General features: G+C 54.4%; 12 protein-coding genes across 12 annotated transcripts; 6 read left to right on the top strand and 6 right to left on the bottom strand.

The window, feature by feature from the left end:
- Window positions 1-548: 548 nt before the first annotated feature.
- BDZ99DRAFT_203910 (uncharacterized protein) lies at window positions 549-1,738 on the bottom strand. The gene has a single exon (XM_033713278.1). It carries the CDS (start codon window positions 1,473-1,475, stop codon window positions 702-704), a length of 774 nt encoding a protein of 257 aa, XP_033569411.1. The 5' UTR covers window positions 1,476-1,738; the 3' UTR covers window positions 549-701.
- BDZ99DRAFT_527471 (uncharacterized protein) lies at window positions 1,654-2,467 on the top strand (the record flags this gene model as incomplete). Its single annotated transcript, XM_033726264.1, has 3 exons — window positions 1,654-1,944; window positions 2,005-2,105; window positions 2,161-2,467. 3 exons carry the CDS (start codon window positions 1,654-1,656, stop codon window positions 2,465-2,467), a joined length of 699 nt encoding a protein of 232 aa, XP_033569410.1.
- A 2,728-nt stretch (window positions 2,468-5,195) lies between these two features.
- BDZ99DRAFT_503897 (uncharacterized protein) lies at window positions 5,196-7,959 on the top strand. Its single transcript, XM_033724000.1, has 3 exons — window positions 5,196-5,447; window positions 5,563-5,989; window positions 6,042-7,959. The coding sequence occupies exons 1-3, from the start codon at window positions 5,382-5,384 to the stop codon at window positions 7,649-7,651; spliced, it is 2,103 nt and encodes a 700-aa protein (XP_033569409.1). The 5' UTR covers window positions 5,196-5,381; the 3' UTR covers window positions 7,652-7,959.
- Window positions 7,743-8,054, bottom strand: BDZ99DRAFT_203877 (uncharacterized protein). Its single transcript, XM_033713277.1, has one exon. It carries the CDS (start codon window positions 8,014-8,016, stop codon window positions 7,834-7,836), a length of 183 nt encoding a protein of 60 aa, XP_033569408.1. The 5' UTR covers window positions 8,017-8,054; the 3' UTR covers window positions 7,743-7,833.
- Window positions 8,055-9,638: 1,584 nt separating this feature from the next.
- BDZ99DRAFT_203799 (uncharacterized protein) lies at window positions 9,639-10,454 on the bottom strand. The gene has a single exon (XM_033713276.1). It carries the CDS (start codon window positions 10,351-10,353, stop codon window positions 9,931-9,933), a length of 423 nt encoding a protein of 140 aa, XP_033569407.1. The 5' UTR covers window positions 10,354-10,454; the 3' UTR covers window positions 9,639-9,930.
- Window positions 10,455-11,753, top strand: BDZ99DRAFT_203746 (uncharacterized protein). The gene is made up of 2 exons (XM_033713275.1): window positions 10,455-11,643; window positions 11,697-11,753. The coding sequence occupies exon 1, from the start codon at window positions 10,555-10,557 to the stop codon at window positions 11,431-11,433; it is 879 nt and encodes a 292-aa protein (XP_033569406.1). The 5' UTR covers window positions 10,455-10,554; the 3' UTR covers window positions 11,434-11,643; window positions 11,697-11,753.
- Window positions 11,522-12,615, top strand: BDZ99DRAFT_527468 (uncharacterized protein; the record flags this gene model as incomplete). The annotated part of the gene is made up of 2 exons (XM_033726263.1): window positions 11,522-11,643; window positions 11,697-12,615. 2 exons carry the CDS (start codon window positions 11,522-11,524, stop codon window positions 12,613-12,615), a joined length of 1,041 nt encoding a protein of 346 aa, XP_033569405.1.
- A 766-nt stretch (window positions 12,616-13,381) lies between these two features.
- BDZ99DRAFT_203720 (uncharacterized protein) lies at window positions 13,382-14,147 on the bottom strand. The gene has a single exon (XM_033713274.1). The coding sequence runs from the start codon at window positions 14,027-14,029 to the stop codon at window positions 13,601-13,603; it is 429 nt and encodes a 142-aa protein (XP_033569404.1). The 5' UTR covers window positions 14,030-14,147; the 3' UTR covers window positions 13,382-13,600.
- Window positions 14,148-14,661: 514 nt separating this feature from the next.
- BDZ99DRAFT_468904 (uncharacterized protein) lies at window positions 14,662-15,990 on the bottom strand. Its single transcript, XM_033721371.1, has one exon. The coding sequence runs from the start codon at window positions 15,889-15,891 to the stop codon at window positions 14,923-14,925; it is 969 nt and encodes a 322-aa protein (XP_033569403.1). The 5' UTR covers window positions 15,892-15,990; the 3' UTR covers window positions 14,662-14,922.
- A 2,773-nt stretch (window positions 15,991-18,763) lies between these two features.
- On the top strand, window positions 18,764-19,714 carry BDZ99DRAFT_482863 (uncharacterized protein; the record flags this gene model as incomplete). The annotated part of the gene is made up of 1 exon (XM_033722531.1): window positions 18,764-19,714. One exon carries the CDS (start codon window positions 18,764-18,766, stop codon window positions 19,712-19,714), a length of 951 nt encoding a protein of 316 aa, XP_033569402.1.
- A 568-nt stretch (window positions 19,715-20,282) lies between these two features.
- BDZ99DRAFT_492133 (Methylthioadenosine phosphorylase) lies at window positions 20,283-21,434 on the top strand (the record flags this gene model as incomplete). Its single annotated transcript, XM_033723147.1, has 2 exons — window positions 20,283-20,403; window positions 20,527-21,434. The coding sequence occupies 2 exons, from the start codon at window positions 20,283-20,285 to the stop codon at window positions 21,432-21,434; spliced, it is 1,029 nt and encodes a 342-aa protein (XP_033569401.1).
- Window positions 21,435-21,837: 403 nt separating this feature from the next.
- Window positions 21,838-22,686, bottom strand: BDZ99DRAFT_468902 (uncharacterized protein). Its single transcript, XM_033721370.1, has 2 exons — window positions 22,592-22,686; window positions 21,838-22,534 (listed from the first exon to the last, which is right to left on the bottom strand). The coding sequence occupies exon 2, from the start codon at window positions 22,437-22,439 to the stop codon at window positions 21,906-21,908; it is 534 nt and encodes a 177-aa protein (XP_033569400.1). The 5' UTR covers window positions 22,440-22,534; window positions 22,592-22,686; the 3' UTR covers window positions 21,838-21,905.
- Between the last annotated feature and the right edge of the window lie 425 nt (window positions 22,687-23,111).

Genomic DNA, 23,111 nt, shown 5'->3' with positions numbered 1-23,111 from the left:
CCCGGAAGCTTCGATAAAGTGCAGCCCTTTAGTTCTCGATGTTCTTTCCGACACGTTTATATTAACACCATGATCGTGCGCTATGAATACACATCTCCGTGTCCGTGAAGGGCTCCTTGGCTTACTACCTACGTCAGCTAGATCATGTCTTTTCTCTAGTCTGTGTATTAGGGGCTGGGAAATAGCCTACGTAGCATCTCTTTGCCACCTCCTGAGTGCCCCTAATGAGAAACTCCTCCTCCTTAAGGGATGTCTTTTCGAAAGTCTTCAATCAGACACCGGTTCCTCGCACGTCTGGGGTACACCCAGAGCTCCTGGAGTCTCGAAACCATGGCTAAGAGGGAAAAATACGAAAGAAGGATTGAAGGAATGTCGGGATACGAATAATACTTAGAGAATGGAGAGTGGGGCTGAATGACCGGTTTTCATCGACGATATTCATGAACATTGATTATGAAAAGTTTTGGGGACCTGAACGTGATACTTGGATAGTGCTATGACAATACCATAGAAAACTACTTACTACCAAAGTGCTGAAGTGCAAAGCCATCCATAAAAAGCTGACGGCATACATCTCTGCGAACGCCGTGATTACGTAAATTTTTCTCTATCCCCAGCACAACAGTGTTAAACAAGATTACCCAGACCTTTCTGTAAAGCTACCCTAATTCCAGTCTCCGTGGTCGCAGCTCTTCTAGTGCTCAAGCATAATGGTCGGGAGCCTCGTCTGGAGGCTCCCTTACCTCCGCTTTATTCTCCTGGTGCTCTTTCGCGTTTGCCCTAGCCTTTTGAGCTTTTAACTTAGCCATTTTTGCTAACCGCTTCTTGTCCTGCTCTTTGAAAATCGGGTCAAACTCCCGGCAGCCCTCGAACAGTGCCTGCAACGCTTGTTGCGGAGCTGGCTCCACTATGTCCCTAACCGCCCACTTCTGCATCCAATCCGAAGCCACCATTTCGCTAGAAGTGATCCTGTCCGCGGACTCATATGTGAGCATCTTCTTGAAAAGGCCTTCTAGAGCCGCAAACTCTTCCTTGCTAAACTCGCAGGCTTCGGGCGTTTGGCCGCGGCCCATCGCCAGCATGTGCTCAGCTAACGACTTGAACTGAGGTTTATCCCGGGGAGAGCCGCCCGGGTAGAAAAACTCGTCCTTAGCTTCCCACGTCTCCCACCACTTTTCCGGAAGCGGACCTAAGTGGATAATCATTTCAGCTATGCACAAGTCTTCTATCTCTGGGAATAGTCCATGCATGCCAAGTATCTCAAAGGCTGTGCAGGCTAGCGTCCACGCGTCGACTTTAGGCCCGAGGCATTCGTTAAAAAAGGCTTCTGGGGGACGGAGTTTGATAGGAGTGTTTAGGTAGCCGCGGTCCTCTTGGACAGTGGCAAAGAAGGCTTCGCCAAAGTCGCCGATGATGATTTTGGGATCGTGGACATTTTCGTGGCTAATTAGTTCGGTCATGGCTGGCAAACACATAGTGTACTTCCAGCAGGCGGGCCATTAACGACTGTAATTGGAGGGCAGACGGCTGTGTTTTCGGCGCCGGGAGGGCTTACGACGGTGGTTGGTGGCTCGACGGTCGTCCTTCCAGCCAGCGGACCTTTGACCACAACTCCCAACAATCGGACTTTTCCACAATGGCCACGAGCCAACGATGTCCAGCCAATACAACCAGACCCAGCATCCGCAGACGGGCTATAGACAGCCACTTATGATGTCGAGACCAATCTCCACCCTTTCCCGCCAACCGGTCGCATACCAGGACTACGAGCAGCAGCAGCTGATGGCTTACCAAGAACAAGCCTCACACATCCTCCGCCAACAGGCTTTGCGGCCCGCAAACCATCCAGAAGCAGCGCCGGCCCAACAGCAGAGCCAGGCTGTGACGGACTACGACCAATACGGACAAATGGTGTACTGCGGTCCCGCACCACCTCTGGCCGTCGTGGCCCCTTTGCGAGCACCCCGTCGACCCCCAAACCTCGAGCAATTCATCTTCTTCTAGTACGAGAAGACACCCCTCGCCAAACAAAAGGCCAGCTTAACGAAAGCCGCTTTCCACACCCTGCAGCTCCTGGACGGGAGTGTGCGAACCATGATGATTCGGTATGTTTGCCCCTGACCAGATCCTGCACGAGGACATGAGCTAACGACACCCCAGCGGTCCTATCCACCAGTCCACGGCCACCCCTATGTCCAAGTTGGTCGTCTTAAACGCCCACGGCAAAACGGTCGAAGCCGACCACATTACCGTGTCGTATAAAGACGCTAAGCTAGTGGCTAGCTGCGAACACCTCACTGCGCATGGGTATGTGAAGCGTCCGAGGTCGTTCGACGTGATTGATGCGACGTCTGACGAGTGCCTGCACGGGAATGGCGAGCTGCATCGTAGAGGGCACAAGGAGCGCTGGCCTAAGGCTATGGACTCAGCCATCATGGCTATCGATCTTAGTAACCCCCCGCTCTAAAGAATGGCAGCGGGTCCTTGTTATTGTGCGATTGGATTATTGGAACAGAGATTGGCACCCGGGAGAGGGTATATGGCTCTGAGTCTATGTGCATCTACGGACACGGAGTGTTGCATCTGGGCCTGGAAGAAGGCGTTGGGCTTTGATTGATATGGTTGCGACACAATTACGGTTTGGGGTTAACGATTCGCCGCATGGAAGAAGATCCTAGGTTTATACCATCATTACATGGCGTTTAGGCAAGGGCGCACAGAGGCTCCGACTCTCTTTGATTTATTCCGAAGATGCCCCTATTCACGTCTGTATCAACACTACACATGCAATAGCCTCACTTGTTTTATTACCCACTGGAATAGACTTATCTTCGTCTGCAAGCCTTTGAATCAGACACTGTATTCGTGGTGATTGTCCATTGTATAGCGCTGTCGGAAGGTCCTCGGATGGCTGAGCGGTATTGGAAGTCTTAGGTTTTTCCAGAGGCTGCAAATCAACGCCTTGACATTTACATGTCTTCACCTTCTTACAAAAGCACTGCTAGTCACCTGTCCCATTCCCCAGAAGCTACAAATTAGTGACTGACTCTTGGCATTTTACCATCCCCTTGCGACTGTTAGAGCGACTTCGACAGTGTCGCTGAACCCAATCACCTATGTCGACTTCCACAGACCGCAAATCAGGAACTAGGAACTAGCGAGAAGTGCCAGATGCTTGCCACCGCCAGAGTGGCTTCGATCAAGCTGCTGGGACCCATCCACGATGTCAGGGTTCCGGAGATCGTAAATCAGCGTCGCGGGTTTAGTAAATGATGCTACTTCCTCGCCTTGAAATGTCTTGTCCTGCGAGTCTCCAATCGCTGCCTAGTCCCAGCAAACAGTTGCATATTTTTGCGACCCTTAGAGGTGCCCTGCACGCGCTCTAAAATTCGCCGCTCTAAGTTTTTTCTCGCAAGTGTCAGATGAGAGCATCGGATATGAAATCTTGCGGCTGGAAATTGAGGACTAGAGAGAAGAAGGATTGAGGGGAGGCCCGAAGGAATGGCAAGAAACGAAAGATGTTGAGAGCATGGAGATAATATAGAGAGGGGTTGAATGACAAATGCTTCCTCACGGGGCCCATGGGCACAAGATATGGAAAGACACTATTTTGACAACGCAGGTAACTGTCTATGGCCTCTCAGGCCTATTTATCTTTCAAAGTCTCGGATGTATTTCCGGGGAGGTGCACATTGAATTGCCGCGTTTCTAGGGGGTGGTTAGCTATTTGGCGACTCTACTGCCTATTCATCTTTCAGATTCTCAGGATGCCATTTTCTCGACCCTTCCAATCGAGCATATGTCTTTTACATGCTGACCTCCCATCTCTATGGCCAAGCAACACGGATTAAAAGCATATTTCTGTTGCTCTAACCTCGCGGAAAAACTTGTGAAGACTCTGTAGCCCATGCGCTCTGAAATCCGCTCGATGTCATGTTCTTGAGCCTGTGGATTGGGACTTCGTCTCTTACATACCGATCTCCTATCTTTCCATTATGAACTCTTGCGCTTCCACAAGCCTCGAGGGTACACCCTCACGCTAGGCTTGTAGATTACACATTTGCCAAGCACTGCTTGAAGTTCCGCGGCACATTGTTAGATCCTGTAAAGCGACAGCTTTGGAAAGCCCTATAGTTCTCCGGACCACCCAAACAGTGTTAGACCAATGTACTCACACCAGGAAAGTCACGATTGCGCGAGAGATGAAGTGCCAAAAAACGCATCGGAATCGCTCTAGCGGCTGATCCTGCGCCTCACCTGCTCGATCCACGGTGGGCTGAGCTGAGGCGGGATTCGCGCATCCCAAACCTCAAACGTTGGGGCGTACTGCTGATTCCCAGGTTCCCGAGGCACGCCCCAAGCGTAGGAGGCGGCGTGCAGTTCCTCGCCGCCTTGCGTTCTGGCGTCTGGTCTGGAGTATGGAGAAGGTCAACGACGTGCTGTGGTGCAGGCGCTTGTGTACCTCATGTATCTCCGTCGCGAAAAGAGTGGTGGACACGGCAGGTCTCGGATTCCTCTCCAATCTTGGGGCCAGCCTGTCAACGGTGGCCAGGGCGGGGGCCCCGGGTCTTCTGAAGCAGGCCTTGCGCAGGAACACGCCCAGTGCGGCAGCCAGCCAGTCTCTCCGCAAGGGGACGTTGCGGGCTGATTGGGCACGGGTTGCATCTCAAACGCGGAGGAATCCGAGCGTCTTCGCCTTCCGCTCACGCTGGACCCTCTCCTTTTGCTGCCCACACCGCAGCCCGCCCGCCCCTCAGCGCCCGCCATGTCAATCGCATAGACGCCTGTGAGCCCGACTGCTGTCTCGATGCTGCGCATTTGACCTACGGTTTGCTTTGCGCTGCTTTTGTTCCGACACTGAGAAGCCGGACCCGTCGCTCCTTCACCCGCTCCATCCAGTCCTACCGACCGCTATTCACACCACAGGACACAATACTCTACCGCGCGCTATTGTGCCATTGGCGAACACTCGCTCCATTCAGCAGCCTTCAACACGCCGCTCCTCGAAACATCTGCGGGCATAGGGCACATCAAACCAACCACGCTCCAGGAGTCCGCCCCGTCATGCACATTCTCTAGACTGGCCAACTCCGACACACACTCCCTTGCGCGCCGAACCTTCTTCTCTTGGAACCTCAAGAACGCCTAACCACTGCCTTTCATCCCCACTCGACCCGGCGGTGAGCAGCTGGACTGTCACCACAGAGCCGGCCATTGCACATTATCTACGAACCATCGCGACTGGATGTCTTGACGACCACGCGCGCCACACACTCTTTACCCAACGACGTCGCCAGACGACGCCCAGCTGAGCTGGCCTAATCCCCGACGATTGCCGTGGACCGGATTCATCTACCTAATAATACCGAACAACTCTCATCATGGGCTGCTGTGGAGACCGCGAGAAGGGTCTCATCGTCACCGAGGAGCAGAAGTGGGATTACATTGTACGTCATTCTCAGTTCTATTGCAAGGACACGGCTTTGCAGAACTGCGGCGATTGAAGCATTCACCTCTATCTGCCTTGTATAGCTTCAATTGATTATCTACTGACTTCACTAGACCCTTGACGACTTCAGACGCTCCTCATGCCTCACCCCTCTGTCATATGGCTGGCTATGGATTCTTTCACTCATCATGGCTGGCGCCTACGTCTCTGATGGCTTTACCGCAATCAGTCTACTCGCCTTCAACAAATGGTCCAGCGAGATCAAGCCGACAATACCTATCGACATTGCCAAATGGATCTTCGTTGGCAGCATCATCGCCTCATACGTGCTGCTAGCAGTCGACTGGATTCGAGCATACAGGGTCATCCGTTCTGGTGGTGTTGCCAATTGCTACCTCGACCCTCTTGCTGTTGTTCTTCAGAGCATGCGAGTCAACCCTGGAGGCAAAGGGTGGAGGCGCTTCCTCGTCTTTGCCGAGTTGACCAAGAGCAAAAAGGGCGTTGACTATATTGCGCTTTTTGTCTACTTCCAGTTCAAGGGTTTGTTCCTCCTGATCGTGTTGTTCTAGCAGCTGCTAACATCGACTCCAAGGTGCTATTGTCATAATTGTAGCCGAAGGACCTCGAGTAGTCATCAACGCTCTTACCCTGTGGGCCGTCATGAAAGCCAGCCTAATCCCTAACGGACAGAATAAGTCCACCGATGGTCATTCCAACTTCCAGCAGTTTTTCATTAACCTCTCACATCTTGCCCAGAACAACCGGACGGAAGTGGCTGTATACGGAGCCATGTTGTTCACGCTCGTCGTTTGGGTGATAGCAGCTTTATCTCTCTTGGTCGCTGTTTTGCTTTATGTAGTGTTCTTGTGGCATTACATCCCGAGTAGCGACGGGAGGCTGTCGATATATCTGAAACGGAAGATTGACGCTCGTCTGGATAGGATTGTCGGTAAGAAAGTTAAGAAGGCGTTGGAGAAGCAGGATGCAAAGCGTAGAAAGGAGGAGCAGAAGTCGACGAAGAATGGTGGCCGCCCAGATCAGCCTCAGCGAGTACCTACGCTACCAGTTCTCAACAGCGACGGCGACAAAGACTCTATCTATTCCGTGGAGACTACGACCACTCTTCCGCCGTACACTTCTCGGAGCAATACCATGAATACTAGCAGGACTGGAGTGTCGAGAGCGCCTACCTTGCCGTCGTTCCCAGAGGATGTCAAGCGGCCTATGCCGCCGTCCCGTTCGGAGACCCAGTCATCCGCGTACTCAAATGCAAGCTACGGCTCCAATGCACCTCTCCTCGGTCAAGCAAGCGATATGGGATACGGAGGCCGATCAGCTTCGCCTACTCCGTCATTGCCTCCACTGGATCGAAATGCCGACTACTTTTCAAGACCTCCGATGAACAGGGGAATGACAGGATCGCCAGGCCCTCAACGTCCATACTCCCCCATGTCTCAGGACCGAAGCTCGCCAGCACCCTCCAACGGCATGCCTATGCGACCGGAGAATTCCTTCGGTCCTCCATCCCGCATCAATACCAACTACACCTCGGATAACCGCAACTCTCCTTCTCCCATGAGTGCCAATGATTCTCGCCCAGGCCAATCACCACGCTCAAACACTGCCGTCAGCACAGCAAGCCGTCGTGGCCCAGGACCCTCGCCCCTCGCCGACCCCAGCTTCTCCCCTTTCGACCACCGCGCTCCAGCTCATGGTCCTGCCTACGAGATGAGCCCCGTCGACATGTCCCCTGTCGGGCCCGGCCACCAGCAACAGCGCAGTCAAAACCAAATACCCTACCAAGGCGCTGACGACTACGACCCCTATCGCGCGCCCACACCCGCGCAGCAAGGTCCGCTCACGAGCCTAATCCCCGGCAACCCGCCCCCCTTGAACAACGGTGGAAATGGCTACGCCTCTCATAGTGCCACCCCCCCGCCTCGCTCCAACCCCGGCGCCGCTGCTCTTCCATCAGTCCTGCAGGCCGCCATACAGCGTCGTGAAGCCTCGAACCCGCTGCCCAACCGCGGTCCAGGGTCTACGCCACCGCAGAGAAGCGCGACAGCGCCGCTGCAGCCGCCTGGGTGGGCACAGGACGGTCCGAGGAGTCAGACGGCAGGGCCGATGCAGCAACAGCAGCGACAACAGGGGTACGATGACGTGGATGGGTACTATACCCAGCCGCAGGCGAGGGAGTGGTAGTGGTGTAGAAACTTCTGGATGAAGGGGATGTTGGAAAGGGAGTGCTAGAGGTGGCCTTGCCAGGCAGGAGGATTTTACGACTTTCTTCATGCATCATGTGGCGCGGCGACTTTTTTGATAGGATACCTTCGTTTTTTTTTTCCCTTTTTATGTGTTGCATATTTCTTATTGTTAGTCCTGGCCTACGGGCTAGGGGTTATTGATACCTGGGGTTGGGAAGGAGAGGGGGGATTTAGAGGACGATAGATAGAGAATGGTGGGTGCCCAGCGGCGCTATGTCTGAGATATTTATGAAAGTATTTGATCGGATTCTGAGTCTTGAGGCGTGAGTGGTGATGTGATGGAGAGAGGTGCGGGATAGGCATAGCCCAGAGGGATGAACGTAAGGATGGATATATCACGGGGTAGTTTGGGGTTGGTGACGCACGCCTTCATCTTAAATCTCGTGGAGCATGCGTTGTTTACGCAGTGGGCCGCGCAACAAACGTTTCTCCACTGCGGCGCGCGGCCTCGTTCACCGAGGTGTAGAAGGACGGATGACTATACAGAATCACTTCTCTTATGAGGGAGCGAGTCTGCCTGCGGGGATAGACGAGAGAGTTCCACTTGCTCTCTCGAACATATAGGTATAACGCCTACAGCACGATACTTCATGGACGATGGATGAGATAGTTTCTCGGACGGATCTCTGCACTACGCTACTGTCTCTAAAAAGTGGAGAACGCATATCGACTACCCCCCCCCCAGCGTAGAGCCTTTCTAGTAGGTTTGAAATACGCCCGTGCTTTCTTATGCGGGATGTTGATGGAAAAAAAGATAAAGTGTTCATGTTCAAAGCCGTCCGATTATCGTTTTGATGCATTTCGCCACCCACGAAAATCACTGCGCAGGGAATTTCTGTCCACTGCGCTACGGATGGTCAAGAACTCACATTTGAGATAATTCCATGACACCTGGTGGTGGTGTGGTGGTTGCAGCTATCTTTGAGGGAAGGAAGGAAAGCGCAGCCGCGTTTCGACGCAAGGACATCCATCCTGCAACTACAAGCTCTAATTTGAGAATGCAAGGAACTATAGATGTTGAGATTCGAGACTTGAAACAGACTTCATTTTATTCGATCCTACGAAACTTATATGTACTCGTCGTGCTATGTTGGAAATACGGGGATTTTTGTGGGGGGTGATTCTGTGAGGTGGGCTGATGAGGCAATGACGCTAGTACTTCGCATTCCACCACGACTTTCTTTGGACGACTCTCCATCTTTTATCATCAATGTGAGAGACACTTGCAAGAACACACAAAGAGTACCCACTGGTTTTTCATCGAGCTTGAGATTCTGTGCCTCGCCTTTAATCAGAGTTCTGCCATTTGACGAAGAAAGGACGCTGGTACGCTACCACGACATCCCTCGGACCACGTCGCCGTTTCTCAATATCAACCATGAACGAACCTCACGGGAAATACCACGCATTTCTCTGTCACAGTCTGCGGAGCTTGAATATACTACTGCGCAGCTCGTAAAGTCTGGCATGGGAACGAAGTTAGTGCGCTGACACAACACGCCTCAGATGACGCCTACATTTCTCAACTTCAACGCTGACGAACGTTCGCAGGAACAATCAAAAACATAGTCCGTCGACTTCTGAAAAGGCCCGAAATCCCTTCCTTCGCAACGAGCGATTCCTGCACGACTAAGACAGGGAAGAACATGGCAAGTCAGGCTTTTCGGAAACCCCCGACCCGCTGGTTGCAGGCACCCCACCTGGACGTGGAATGCAACTCCATTTTGCCTCGCAAATGGTCTCGCAAATGGTTCCGCAAAGCGCCTTTCCAGGCCTTTCTAGACTACCTCGCATGGCTTGCAAAGAAAACTCTTCTTTGATCATGACTCGAGTTGTTGCAAACCGAATGGCGACATCCTTAGCCAAAAGTGTGAAACGTTTGCGCGCTGCTGACCAAGTCCGTTTGCAAGCGCGCCTCGAGAGCGCACCTAGCCTAGGGGAGTGAAGTAATCCGTTCTCGTGGAAGCTTCACAACAGGGTGCTTCATCGGAGTCTCGTCGGCACTTCTCTGGACGGTTGCAAGATGGTTGCGGAGTTCTTCAGGTCACAACGGCCCGGGTGGACCGTAGCCATGTTCTTCAGCGCGCGCAGAACCTCCGCGGGAACCCACCCGAGAATGTTGGTCCAGGCCCGTGAGCCGTCAACGTTGCGGGACGGGACGAGCTGATAAGTGATAAGCCGAGGGGATGAACTTCCTCAGGGCATGCGACTACCCACCTACATCTGACCGAGAGACGGCAGAGCAAGAGTGGGCCGAACAGGCATCTGGCATCTTTCTTTGCGACAATGAGAGTGAAGAGACGGAAGCAGCCGACGGCAAGCAAAGAACGGAAAAGCAAGAAATTCGAAGATATCTGATTGGTGGCAAGCGGTTTCTGTTATCCAACAATTCTCCACCACGTTGAATGGGCGTGCCGCGATGAAGAGTCTTCGGCTCCCGCAAGTCGGTGTGCCTTGAGCCTGGTCTGGTGCAGGTGGTTGTTCTTTTGCGCGATCCGACTGGGCGAGAGGGCCCTTTGATGCGGGTGGATAAGGGCAGGCTGGCGGCCGTTCAATCGGCGGGCGATCTGGGGACGGCTGGGCCTGCGCTAGCACAGGGCTGCGTGGCATGCCGGCGCAAATGCCTCGCTGTTGCTGCATCGCGACATCATCCAGTGCCGGACCTGCAGAGTCGTGCAGGGTGGGATCTGACAGCGCCGACTGGTCAGTTGGGCACCGCTGTGCAGGTGGTATCGCTACGCAGAAAGCGAAGACAAGACGCTATTTTTCGGTTAAGAGGGTCTAAAAGGGAGGAGTTGGCGAGGAGTTTGGCGCGAGAGTGTGGTGGTGTGGATTCGAACCATGGTTGGGAATCTGCCAGAAAGCCGGGCACTTTCTTGCGTCGGTCTCCATCGTGAAACAAGCGAGTCCAGCAGCTACTTCTCGCCTTCTGGCAGGCGGCCAATCTCTTCAAGAAGGACGGGCGACCCACCAATCATTTCGGACGCGACCGTGCTCTCCACTCAATTGCGCGGCCTCTTGTCGTCGGTCGTCAGTCGGTCGGGATCCCCTCAGTCGGTCGGCTCGGGAGCGGCACTGTCACGGCGCTGCCCATGGTTCTGCTGCCCGTGGTTCTGCTGCCCGCTGCCGGCCCCCAGATGGTGGAACGCGGTCGCTGGGTCAGGGCAAATGGCCAGCGCACACGTGGGATTCACGATGTGGCCGCTTGGCACGAACGGCGTGGTGGTGATGTGCTGGATGGCCCACTGCCCACTGCCCACTCTGGCCGCGCGACCTCCCGATGAAACGCTCTCGGGCGCCAAAAGTGCACAAGCGGTTCCTGGCAGGCACACCAATCAGGCGCAGCGCGGGCTCTTCCGCCCCGTAATTCACCCTTGTATTTTAAGATTGCACCGCAAGGGCGCAGGCTCAGAGATGACTCTGCAGGGGTGCGGCGCGGTGGCTTGCAGGGTCGGACGCTGTGCGCCAGTCCGCCGATCGCTGCTCGAGCGCCAGGGGCAGCCAGCCGAAAGCCTGGCCTGGCGCCCCGTTTCCTGCGTCTCTTCTTCTCCTTCACCTCGTCCGCATCCGTCCACTACAAAGCCTCTCTTGTCCTTCTCTATCCAGCCCGTATTCGCGTTCACTCCTTCACGCGGTACTGTTGCTTTTGTCGCTCCCTACAACACTCATCTTCGGATCTCAGTCATTCTAGCAAGTCATTTCCACGCTTCACCGCACTGAACAACTGCACTGCAACGACGGCTCACGACTCTCCACTGTACAATCAACTACAACAACTGTCTATACAACATCATCGACGCCATTCGACATGCGCTCAAACACTGCTTTCGTGCTAGCCACGCTCGCCATCGGCCAGGCCTCCGCCGGCGCCCTCAAACACCGCAGCTTCCACGCCCGTCGCAGCAACATCGCCCAGGACAAGGTTGAAATGTGAGATTCTCTGCAAGCCCCGATCCTGCGAACGTCCTACTAACGCGCCCCAGCGACGTTAGCAAACGTGAAGCCATCAACTACGATGTCTCCAACGTCGACTGGACCAAAGCCCTCGAGCACGTCGACTGGTCCAAGGTCAACTACGGCGCCTCGTCCTCCGCCCCCGCGCCCTCGTCCGTCGTCGTACCCTCGTCCGTCGCTGCACCCTCCTCCGTCGCTGCACCCTCCTCTCCCGCCGTCGCCGTCTCCTCCGTGGTCTCCGTCGCAAAGGCGAAGGCAGAATCGACCCCGACGCCCACCAGCGCGCCCGCCTACACGCCCTCCTCGTCCTCCCCCGCCGCGGCCTCTTCCACCGCAGCCTCGACCCCCTCCCTCACGGGCGCCATCCTCGAAGCCGCCGACAAGGCCAAGCTCCTTGCCCTCGGCTTCATCGGCGTCGGCCTAAACGAGGGCGCCGCCTCGGTCGGCAGCGCCGGGCCCTACATCGCCGACGTGTCCAACGAGTCGGGCGAGGACCTCATCTTCGTGTGCTGGGCGGGCGCGACGTCGTGGGTGAACGCGCACGTGCCCGCCCTGACCATCTCCATCGCGTCGGGCAGCTCCAAGAGCGTGTCCTTCACCGAGTCCTTCTCGGGCGCGTGCTCGGCCGTGTACGAGGACACGGAGCTCGTCAACGGCCAGGTCAGCAACACGTGGCTGGAGGCGACGTTTGGCGCGTGGGGCACCTACGACGTGTCGCGCGAGGTCAACATGAGCGGCCACTCCATCTCGGCCGTGGGACCGACGTGCACGTCGGACATGGAGACGTGCGTGTTTACGTGCAACAGCGGCAACAGCTGCATGGCGGCGGGCAGCTACTCGCTGAAGAACTGCGGCAATGGGGCTGTTGGCACGGCGAGCGATGGGGGTGCGAGCGGTGGGTGCCAGGGGCTTGGGAGTGGGGCGACGATTAAGGTTACCTTGTCGTAGAGCGCGTTCACAGAAGGGTAGTTGGGTATCTAGGGGATGGGTTGGGTTGGGTCACGTTCGATTCTGGCCATTGGTTGAGGGCTGCTTTATTGTCTATTTTGGATGCGGCGATGCGATCGAGCGAAAGCGGTAAGCGATCTGCGAGAAAGCTGAAGCGTTTTCCTGCGCGTGCGTATAGGGTGGGGTTGTTAGGGTATATAAGGGAGTTTTTTTTTTCTTTCGAATCGAAAAAATCTGTTAAAATAGAACCCTAACTCCCTGCTTCGAGTGTCGTGACTTCCATCACCTTGTCGAAGTTGCGAAAGGCGGAGCGGTGGTGATGGTCGAGGTCCCAATTAACGTCGTGGAACCCGCGCGGCGGGTCCGCAAGAAACCACGTTGCGTTCCCTCTTCTGTGGGGACGTGGAAGGCTGTTTGGTTTCATTGTTTCGCGATCGCGATCCCACTCGATTCGATCGCCGGCAGTTCCAGGTACCGTACCGTGGTAGTACAACGTACCCAATGCATCTCCCTTCCTTTGTCTTTGGTCTCCTGACTCCCAACCTCGCCTCACTAGCCATTCGCGATCGCGGGTTTGAACCACGCTTCAAGCATCCCCAATCCGCGTTTCTCTGGGTCCCTGAAGCCCCCTTCCCAAACGCAGCCGTCCGCGAGCGGAGCCCACGCCCAAGAATAGCCCTCGCGTTCCCGAGCCGAAGGAGATGAAGGATGCCGTAACACATAGTTACTCCCAGGTACTAACTAACTTATAATAGCCCCCCGGGGGGGGGGGGGGGGGGGGGGGGGGTGAAGGGTGGTATACAATAAGCGTTACCGTACCGTGCAGGGGTTTGCCAAATATATTAATCCGCACAGCCTCACACTCCCCTTCCCCCTCCCCCCTCCCAACCAACGACGCTCGGGGTACGCAACGCAACGCAACGCAACGCAACGCAAACGTCAGCCGTTCGGCGGCGCAACTTGCTTTCGGATGCCCCAAAACAAACTATTTTTGAAACCTATGGTAAGCCGATCCGTGTCCGTGTCCGTGTGAACTGCGAGTGGTTTGTTGGCGCGGAACTCGCAGGTGGTGCTCTCTCTCTCGCGTGCTGCGGGGGGACTCGAGTCGAAGTAATTCTTCGCACTGTGGGCACAGCTGAGCCGCGCGCGCGGCCTGATGCAGAACACGGCACCACTGTGTACACGCACCTCCATTCGCCTTCGGTAACCGTTCGGAGCGGGGCGGGGGGGTTGGTGGTGAGGTCGCACGCCGGGAGCGCGTTGGCCCCCGTTGGGGGAGGTTCGTGGGATGTTGGCAGCCAGTAGATAGTTCTAACCCGGGTTTCACGATGGGGCGCTTTTTTTTTTTTTTTTCTCTTCGGGGAGGACACACATCAATTTGCCGACCGGTCCCGTGTTTTTCTGGAAATATCATCTGTGCAAGGACGCGTTCAATCTCGGCTAGGCTTTTCGTTTCTGGGGTTACCCGGCATTGTAGGTGAGGCTTTTATATGGCTGAATGAACCTGAATCCTGGGAGTTTGGTTGGAAAGGATCCGACGGGTCTGCTAACTGCACTTAAAGGAATCACAGAAGATTCATACCCTTGTAACGCTTACAGAATACATCTTAATGTTAGATGAGTGTTTTGCCATGTCACATGTGCTATCCTATCACAAGAACATTCCAAAATGTATATTACAGTGCGAACAAGAATAATCACAGGAGGCTTCGAAACCTGAAACCTTTGAGGGGGGGGCCAAAAACCCATGGCTTACCGACGAGGTAAGCTGTGCAGGGAAAAGCCCTTGGAAGAACTTTAGTTTCGCCGATGCTGCCAGGGCCATTGGACCAGATATCCATATTTTTTTTTTTCTTGTGGGAAGTGTGGAAGATAAATGTTAATATATAGCGGTGTTTGACTGGACCTTTTTATAAGCTCGGGCCGTGATATCTCCGTGCTCTCGTACCTTCATCCTTCTCAATCCCATTTCACTTCATTCCATGGCATGTGGGGCGTCACGCTTACAGCGATGGGTGGCTGGGAAACGCTGAGACTAGCTCGTGATACGGTGGTCTATTATGATATATTATTGTAGCTGAGTTCCCGGAATGAGAAAACACCGTGAGAAGACTGTGCCAGAGTATTATATGCGCCGCGTATATAGATCTATGATGGTATTGTGTTGATACAAGAGGGGCCGGCGATGAAGTGCGGTAGAGGGAAGTCGTTCAGTCCAAACTTCTCATAACGTTGTTGAAGTGGTCCAAACGGTTGAGAGGAAGTCCGTACATGCTCTGACTGTAGGCCTGCTCCCTGTTTCCGACATCACCTCGCGCCCCCGGTCTCCTTGGGCATATCCGGCACAGAAGCCGCCTCTGTCGACGCCGCGATGGCTACGCGTGGGCTAAGTCCCGTAACCGTCGCAACAGTCTCCGCAGGCACTACTCGAGCTTCCAACTCCGCGAGCCAAGCATTGTCCTCCACATCCACCTCCACCTCCTCATCTAGCGCTCTCCCCATCCCATTGCGAGCCACGGGACCACTATCCCGTCTCCACATCGGCGCGACCGAATACAGCGAAGTCAGCGCCGCATTCGCCGCCCTTCCCGGCTTCCGGAACCACGGATCCTCGTTCAGCAGCGCAAACCCGCGGTGGTCGACGCCAGCCTGCGACGGCGTGCACGTGTTCTCATACAGCCCATCATCCACCACCACCCTCGGCGTATTCGCAAACACCAGCGAGACAGCATGGCGCGTGTAGACGCGCGTAACGAGCACCCACACCTCTGTCTTGCCGGCGCAGTCGACCCGCGTGCTAGGCGTCGAGTGGGTTGTGTAGTCCACGCCGGATGTGACACCTCCGTCCGCGCCCACGCGATCGACGCAGCGGCCGAAGAGGTTGCCGCCGGCGTTGTTGTCGGCGGCGTTGAGGAAGCGGATGTATTGCTGCGAGCCTTGGCCTGGTAGCTGCCAGACTGTGGCTTGGTTGGTCCCGCGGTACTCGGCCTCGTAGTAGTCCTTGTACAGCGCGCTGCGGCCGTCGTTCTCGGCGAGGAAGTTGGCGGGCGGGTACTCGTCGCGCTGGCAGTCTCTGCTGCCGGGGACTTTCGCTGACCACGCATCGTGCTCCTTGCGGTAGGTGGCTACCCACGGGCGGTGGGTTTTCTGGGCACACTTCTCGTTGTCGAAGGGGCAGGGCAGAGTGTCCCAGCTAGAGGCGGGGTTGTTCTTGATCACGGATGAGTAGTGGTAACAGGCTTGGCCGGCTATGTTGAAGTCGCAGGTTTGCGTCATGTACACTGACCACCCGGTCGTGGTGGCGTCTATGATGGAGTTTGTGTAGGTTTTGGTGGAGATTCGCGCTCTTCCTGCTATTCCTCGGGTCTGTCGAAGGGAGCACGCGGCTGGGCTTGAGGAGTCAGACGAGCTGGTGCTAGTTGATCGTATGAGTGTCGTCAAGGTCGAAGCCGTTTTAGGATTTCGCTTTCTCGCTAGCTCCTGTTGCGTAGCTACCGAACGTCAGAGAGTGAGACGATGAAATATATTGAGAAACTAGCAGATTGATCTTACCTTCAGCAGCAAGCATAGCCGCCGCAAGAGCAGCAGCAGTAGCGGCTGCAGGACTAGCTACTGCTGCAAGTGCTGCAACCTGAGCTGCAGCTAGCGTAGCGCTCTTTCAGTAAATTAGCATAGCTCAGATTTGACTTGCTGAGTGGACACGTACCAGGGCAGAGGCAGCAGCAACCCAAGAGGTAGCCTGAGCTGCCGTTGCAGCGGCGATTGCAGCTATCAAATTGAGTTAGCTACTATGAGTGTTGAAGCAGACTGAGAACTGAGATACATACCAGTTAGAGCCGCAGCAACGGCAACATCGGCCGCTTGAGCAAGTGCCGGGGAGCTAGGATCCTGGTTCAGGGCATCGACAGCGTTGGAGGCATCGCTTGTCTTCGCATCTGCATTGTCGGCCGCTTGAGACGGTGTTGTAGCGCCGGCAGATGAGGCGGATTCAGGGGCGTTTGACGATAATGCGGAAGGTACAATGACAACAGCACCAGAGCTTGAAGTGGTGATTGCTTGACTTGAGCTAACAATAGTGCTTATAGTGGTCTCGCTTGAGCTTGTCAATGTTTGAGACGAGAGCAGAATTGTGCTGCTAGGAGAAGAGCTAGAGGAAGGTTCAGAGTTGACCGACGTACTGGTGGGAGCCGCCGCACTTGAGATAATGGAGGTGTACGTTGACGTCTCGGACTGTTGCTCTGAGGATAGGGAAGGTCCTGATTGGATACTCGAGAAGAGGGCAGTAGAAGAAGGACTCGACGGTGGTGGCGAGGGCACAGCCGATGGTGGTGAGGGCACAGCTGACGATGGAGCAATCTCTGAACTGCTAGGAACGGGTGCAACGACTTCGCTGGTAGCAGGGGGCACAACAACCGCACTGCTGTCAGGAGCGACGTCAGATCCACTAGTAGAAACAACAACGACAGCATTCCCTCCCGCGTTCTCATCGACGCATCCCGCTCCTGTGCAAACAAAGTTACTGATCTGACAGTTGCTCCCAGTGGGGAAGCTAGAATCAATTGCTCCGCATTGGTTTAGAGGTGTGCAGGTTGTCTGGATGCTTTGCATGCTGGTGTGAAACACTGTATCAGCAAGCCTACAGCATTATCAGGATAGTGGAGATGGCTTACTCACAAGGCTCCAAATACGTAGCCCGAAATTCCTTCGCCATAGTCACTACATTGGTAAGTAATGGTGCACCCAGTTCCGTCCAATACGTTGGAAATGGAAGTTTTTTGAGAGTAGATCTTCGTGTAATCAACGCGGAGGACGGCTGCGGTACAGAGATCATTCCAAGGAGTCTGGACGGTGGTCTGTGGGCATGTTATGTCCGAATCATAGCAAGCAGGGTCGGCCTTGATGATCGAAGAGAAGAGGAAAATTGTGAGCGCCACAATAAATGACTGCGGTGGCGCCATAATGTTTTGCACAGAAAGAGTGGTTAGTAAGGACGAAGTGGTTCTGTCGTATCTAATATAAGTATAAAAGCGACGCGTTACGGAAAGAACGAATGTTTTATGAACTCAGGCGAGGACCAGGAAATATCAGCGAGTGCGGAGGCGCAGAGTACGAACAGCCAGAGAAACAAATAGGAGCGAACATTTACTTTAAAAGAAAAGAAAGCTTATGAGTAGACGAAACCCGAGAGGCGGCCTCTCGCGCGAGGCTGAAAATTAATTTGGTTCAGGCTCACACCCAAGCGTAGTTACTCGGTAGATATATCGCGATGCTCCACTATGACCGTTCTCAGTGCGTTTTGCCTTGGCCGTGCTGTAGTTACGTTCCCTTTTATGACCGGTGAACAGTTTGCAGTTGACCTCAAGCAGGGGCGGCTCGACGATCGATGAGTATAAATGTCTTGGCGTGCGCCTGAGGCTGATCATGAAACACGTTTGTGGCTAAGAGTACCTTGCTCGAAGTCGGAGCAAAAAACTGTGGCGCTTCTTAGAAGTTCTGGTTAGCTGAAGCTTTAAAGATTGTGGATCATCCACCCAGCCACATAGTGGTGTCGTTGCCAGGCCAGGTCCGAGATTAGCGGATCTGGTAGAAGCGCGATCTGGTCACCGAAGTGGACACACGTGCTCAAGAGGATAGCGGGTTTGAACGCTAGAGAGGCATCGTATATGCAGCCCTTAGGGTCAATGTTTTAGACGGAGTGGGCCGCTGGGACATTGGGACCCATTGAAACTAGGGCGGCTCTAGAAGGAAGGCATTCAGCAGGTATGAGGTGTTCTAGATATGTAGTAGTTGATTAGGTGTTAGAATAGCTTTGGTTGTTGTTTCTTGGACAATGTTGACGAAGGGAAAAGATGAGGAGAGACCTGGAGAGGGACGAGAAGACATGAACGTTCTAAAATACTCTAGTTACCGGGCCGAATTCGGCCTAAACATATGTACTGGCCGCCAGTCCGCATCGTGCATATTGGGGGCCTTGAAGCTCAGCCGTAGATATTCCGCACCACGTATTACTTTTTCTATTGTTGGATTATACTACTCTGTAGAGCAAGATCCTATGCCTGTATGAGCTGTAAACTAACCTCCAAGGCCGTGTTCACAATCCGGGCGATCAACATTGCGCTTGGCATTGCTGGACTCTCCGAACAATACCATGCCCAGAGATATCGTCATCTCCAGGACTGCATCCACACCCTCAGCCAGCAAGACTTCGCGAGGAACGGCGCAATCATCGAAGCCTTGTTCTTTGCCGAAATGGCCCCCGATGCCTCAATCCGAGTCTGCATTCTTCGGCCTGCCCGCAGAGCTTCGCAACGAGATATACGCCCATTACTTCGACAGCCTTACACGCTCGGAGCCCCATAGCCTTTCCCTTCTCCTGACCTGTCGCGCCGTATACTCTGAAGCTCACATCCTTGCATTCAGTACCATTACCTTCGCGACCACATCATGGATCCGCTACAAGCTCGCCTCGCTGTCATCGATACTCCGACCCGAGTCCTTCAACGCTATAACCTCTTTGGCCTTTGCCTCACACTTCCTGAACGAAGACCCCAGAACTGGCGCAACTCAGACAATAATGGCGGGGTTCATAGCAAATGCTGTGACTCTATTCCCAAATATACGGAGGGTGACCTTGATTCTTCCCAACAGCTACGCTAAAACCGGGTGGCAAGAGGAGCCTGCCTACGGTCTCTGGGACTCTTTCTGCCAAACAGGCATTGCCTCTGTGGCCCAGACTGTTCTTTCCGGCCATGTCATGGCTTGGCCCAAGAGTGCGCCGTGGAAGTTGGTCTGGCCTGAAGATGATGAGGAGCGATACGAGTACTGTGTCATGAAACGCGATCCCGGGCAGTATTTTGGGTCACATGAAGTGCGCATCAATTGGCAGTCTGGTCGGGCGCCAGGGCAAGAATCTACATGGTCGCAAATATGCTCCCCAAGGCGTCCTTCGGCCCGTAGAGGCCTAGTGCCCTCTATGGGGAAATCGTTACTCTATAACACACTCCTAAGCCCCGTACTCGCTCCGATCTGGATCAGTAGAAAAGTGAAGACAATTTTGCAAACAGGCTGGTTCCTTAAGTACGGGGATGTAGAGGGCTAAGGGCGCGCGCCGCGGGTTTATAAACTGAGTAAAGAAATTTCCTCTAGAAAGAATTACTTGCTCCACGGTTTTATCTTCACATGGTCCGCTTCTTAACATTCCCTTGCTGCCTCTGGAGCTCTTCAAAGATGGCCATATATACGTAGTCCTCCCTATACCGTTCTGTGGTAACATTTAAGTTCTATCTTGTGCCAAGAGCACCCGCAGAATCATTGGCCGACGTCCTTGTTGGTTATAGATGAACTTGGTCTTATCTCTAGGCGGCAGGGCGGCGAATTGCTCCCACTTTTATAGCTCGTTGTGTGGTGTTTCTCATTGCGAAGACAATCTCGTCCGGGGAGTTAGGACTGGGCAGGTATGGACGAGATCGATGCAGAGACTTAATTACAAGGGGTTGTTACTTTAAATAATCTCTATGAACCTGCTATACGATATACGCTATACGCTATACTTTTGGTTCTTACAACAAAGACTAATCGCTAAGGATTAAAGAGCTTGACACGTGGGGTGCCTTGGGCTGGAGTTTGGTTGACGTATATCCGGGCCCCTCCTTCACCCGAAAATTTCCATGCTGACTTTAACACGAGCCGTTCGCTTTCCAACCCGTCTCCAGTCCACTCCTTTCAAGCTTACACGCTCAATTACAATTCCGAATAGAAGAATGGCTGGTGTTCCAACCACCTTCGCGGGTATGTAATTCTCAAGTTTCTGCGTATTTTTCGTCATCACTACCCCGCCATATCGAGCTACAGCTACCAAAACCTCACCTCGGGAACGAATATAGCGTATATACTCCATCTAATAACGTATAGACCCCGTCCATATCGCTGTAATCGGCGGGACAGGCCTCCAAAGCCTCCCCAACTTTACCCTCGCCGCGGTCCTCACTCCCACTACGCCGTGGGGCGCCCCCTCCTCCCCCATCTCCATCCTCCAACACCCCTCCCCCTCCACCGGCGCCCCTATCCCCATCGCCTTCCTCTCCCGCCACGGCCTCCACCACGAGATCGCCCCCCATGAGGTCCCCAACCGCGCCAACATCGCCGCCCTGCGCGCCCTCGGCGTCCGCACCATCATCGCCTTCTCCGCCGTCGGCTCGCTGCAAGAAGAGATCCGCCCGCGCGACTTCGTAGTCCCGGACCAGATAATCGACCGCACAAAGGGCATCCGGCCCTTCACCTTCTTCGAGGGCGGGATTGTGGGCCACGTCGGCTTCGGCGACCCCTTCGACGAGGGCCTCGCGAAGATCGTACGGCGGTGCGGGCACAGCCTCGAGGGCGAGGGCGTGCGGCTGCACGACAAGGGGACGGTGATCTGCATGGAGGGCCCGCAGTTCTCGACGCGCGCGGAGAGCAACCTGTATCGCGCGTGGGACGGCAGCGTGATCAATATGAGCGCGCTGCCGGAGGCGAAGCTGGCGCGGGAGGCGGAGGTGGGGTATCAGATGATTTGCATGGCGACGGATTATGATTGCTGGCATGATAGCGAGGATGTGAATGTGGAGATGGTGATGGGGCATATGAAGGCGAATTCGGAGAATGCGAGGAGGTTTGTGGGGGCTGTGTTGGATGAGTTGAGTAAGGAGGAGCATGGGGAGCAGGTGCTGGCAATGCATTTGGAGGGGCAGACGAAGTGGGCAGGGGGGATTACGCATAAGGATGGGAGGAAGAAGGAGGCGGTTGAGAAGCTGAATTGGCTTTTCCCGGGGTATTTTGATTGAGCGGGCAGGCTTGCTTTGGCTAAGATGAAGATTTCGGTGAGTTGGGCTAGTCATACTCGGGACGAGGCTGATAGAATTAAGAGTGTATAGATCAAAAAGATAGATATCCGTCACCTGTAATTCAACATCGGGTCCCTATAAGTAAATGCTAGCTCCGTCTTCTCTTTCATCACGACTTCACCCTCGACAGTACTAAGTAACATATATGCGAAATATCTTGAATGCATCAATGCGAGAGTGTACTGGGGGAGCTGTCCTTTGCTAGATTAACTCGATAGTTTAGTTTTCTAGTGCTAGACTGTGTATAGAGCATGATGGTACACAAACAGAGCGGAACTGTTCCTTAGTAAGGTCAGTATGTCCGTACATTCATTTCGTGGCATTCCTAGTATCTGCGAACGCTCCATGATTACCCTTTAAGAGCGTCCCCATCCTTCACACCCATATACACCGGGAGCTCTACACATACTCTCATCTATTCTCGCCCAACTCGGCAGGCGCGAGCTGACCTTGTGGCTGTCCCATCCATGCTCCAGTTGGCATCTCGTGCGTATTCCCCTTCGTCGGCAGCTCTGAGCTAACAGGCTGACTTGCTCCACCCAGCTCAGCCGGGCCCACCATCTCCGGCTGCGAGTTAGCTACAGCAGCAGCTTGTTTCTTGCTTCGTCGTCCTAGGAACCACCCCAGGCCAACCAAGCCTGCTATTATGATGAACCCGAGCGGAACACCTAGTCCGATGCCGAGTCTACCGCCGCCGCTGTTTGTCTGGGTGGGTGTGGATGTGGAAGTTGTTGGGCTACCATTTGTCGGGCTGCTGGTTGTTGGCGAGCCTGTGCTCCTGGCGCCTGTGATGGTGCCCGTGCCGGTGAATGCGGTGGTGAAGGTGTCCGTGGTCTTCGGTAGGCCAGTGAAGCCAGTCTCGGCCGGTAAACCAGTTTCGGGTTGATCTGTTTCGAAGAAGGTACCTGCGGTTTCCTGCCGCAACTCGAGCGGGTGATTTTCCATGCCTTTCCAGTCATTTTCCAAGGCTTCGTTGTCAGACGCGTCGTCAGAGATGACGGTGGCGCCTTTGGAGGATATGGTGATTGGGGATCCAGCACCTGCATACACCATTAGTATGCGCTAGGGCGAGGTATGGAGAGTGGTGTCATAAGTACCGTTTCACAGCTCCTCTAAGAATTCCTTCGCCGCTGCTGATTCTGTCTCGTCGCATTCCTCGTATATGCATCCCGTGAGGCTCGAGATGTAGTCGGCACTATTGCACTTGCAAGTGCAATCTGTCGATTTGCAGCTCGCGGTCGATACGCCTACACAGCCTTGCTGTGCGCATAAAAGGATCAGCTTCCGATTCAAAGACGCGCAATGAACTATGAAATCGAGATCAACTCACAGCACACGCAGCCATAGCTTGCGCTTCAACTGCCACAGTCCATGCCAGCCCCAAGCATATCCACAAGGCTATACCTCTTGCCATCGCGTCAGGCTGCGTATTCGCGAATTCGTATAATGGTATTATTCAGAGTTTTCTCGGTTCGCGACTCCGAAAGATAGGAAGGATGCGAAAAGCACGAAAAACGAGACACCGGAAGACTGCTGTCTTCGGAACTTCAGCTCAAGAAGCACTCATCGGCTTCCAGGCTGGCCTGGCTCAGTCTTTATCAAGGCTCTCAGGCCATG

The sequence above is a fragment of the Mytilinidion resinicola genome (assembly GCF_010093595.1).
Source record: "Mytilinidion resinicola strain CBS 304.34 unplaced genomic scaffold BDZ99scaffold_32, whole genome shotgun sequence".
Classification (NCBI taxonomy): domain Eukaryota; kingdom Fungi; phylum Ascomycota; class Dothideomycetes; order Mytilinidiales; family Mytilinidiaceae; genus Mytilinidion; species Mytilinidion resinicola.
Note: the sequence above shows the minus strand (reverse complement) of the source record. Positions and strands in the feature narration are given on the sequence as shown.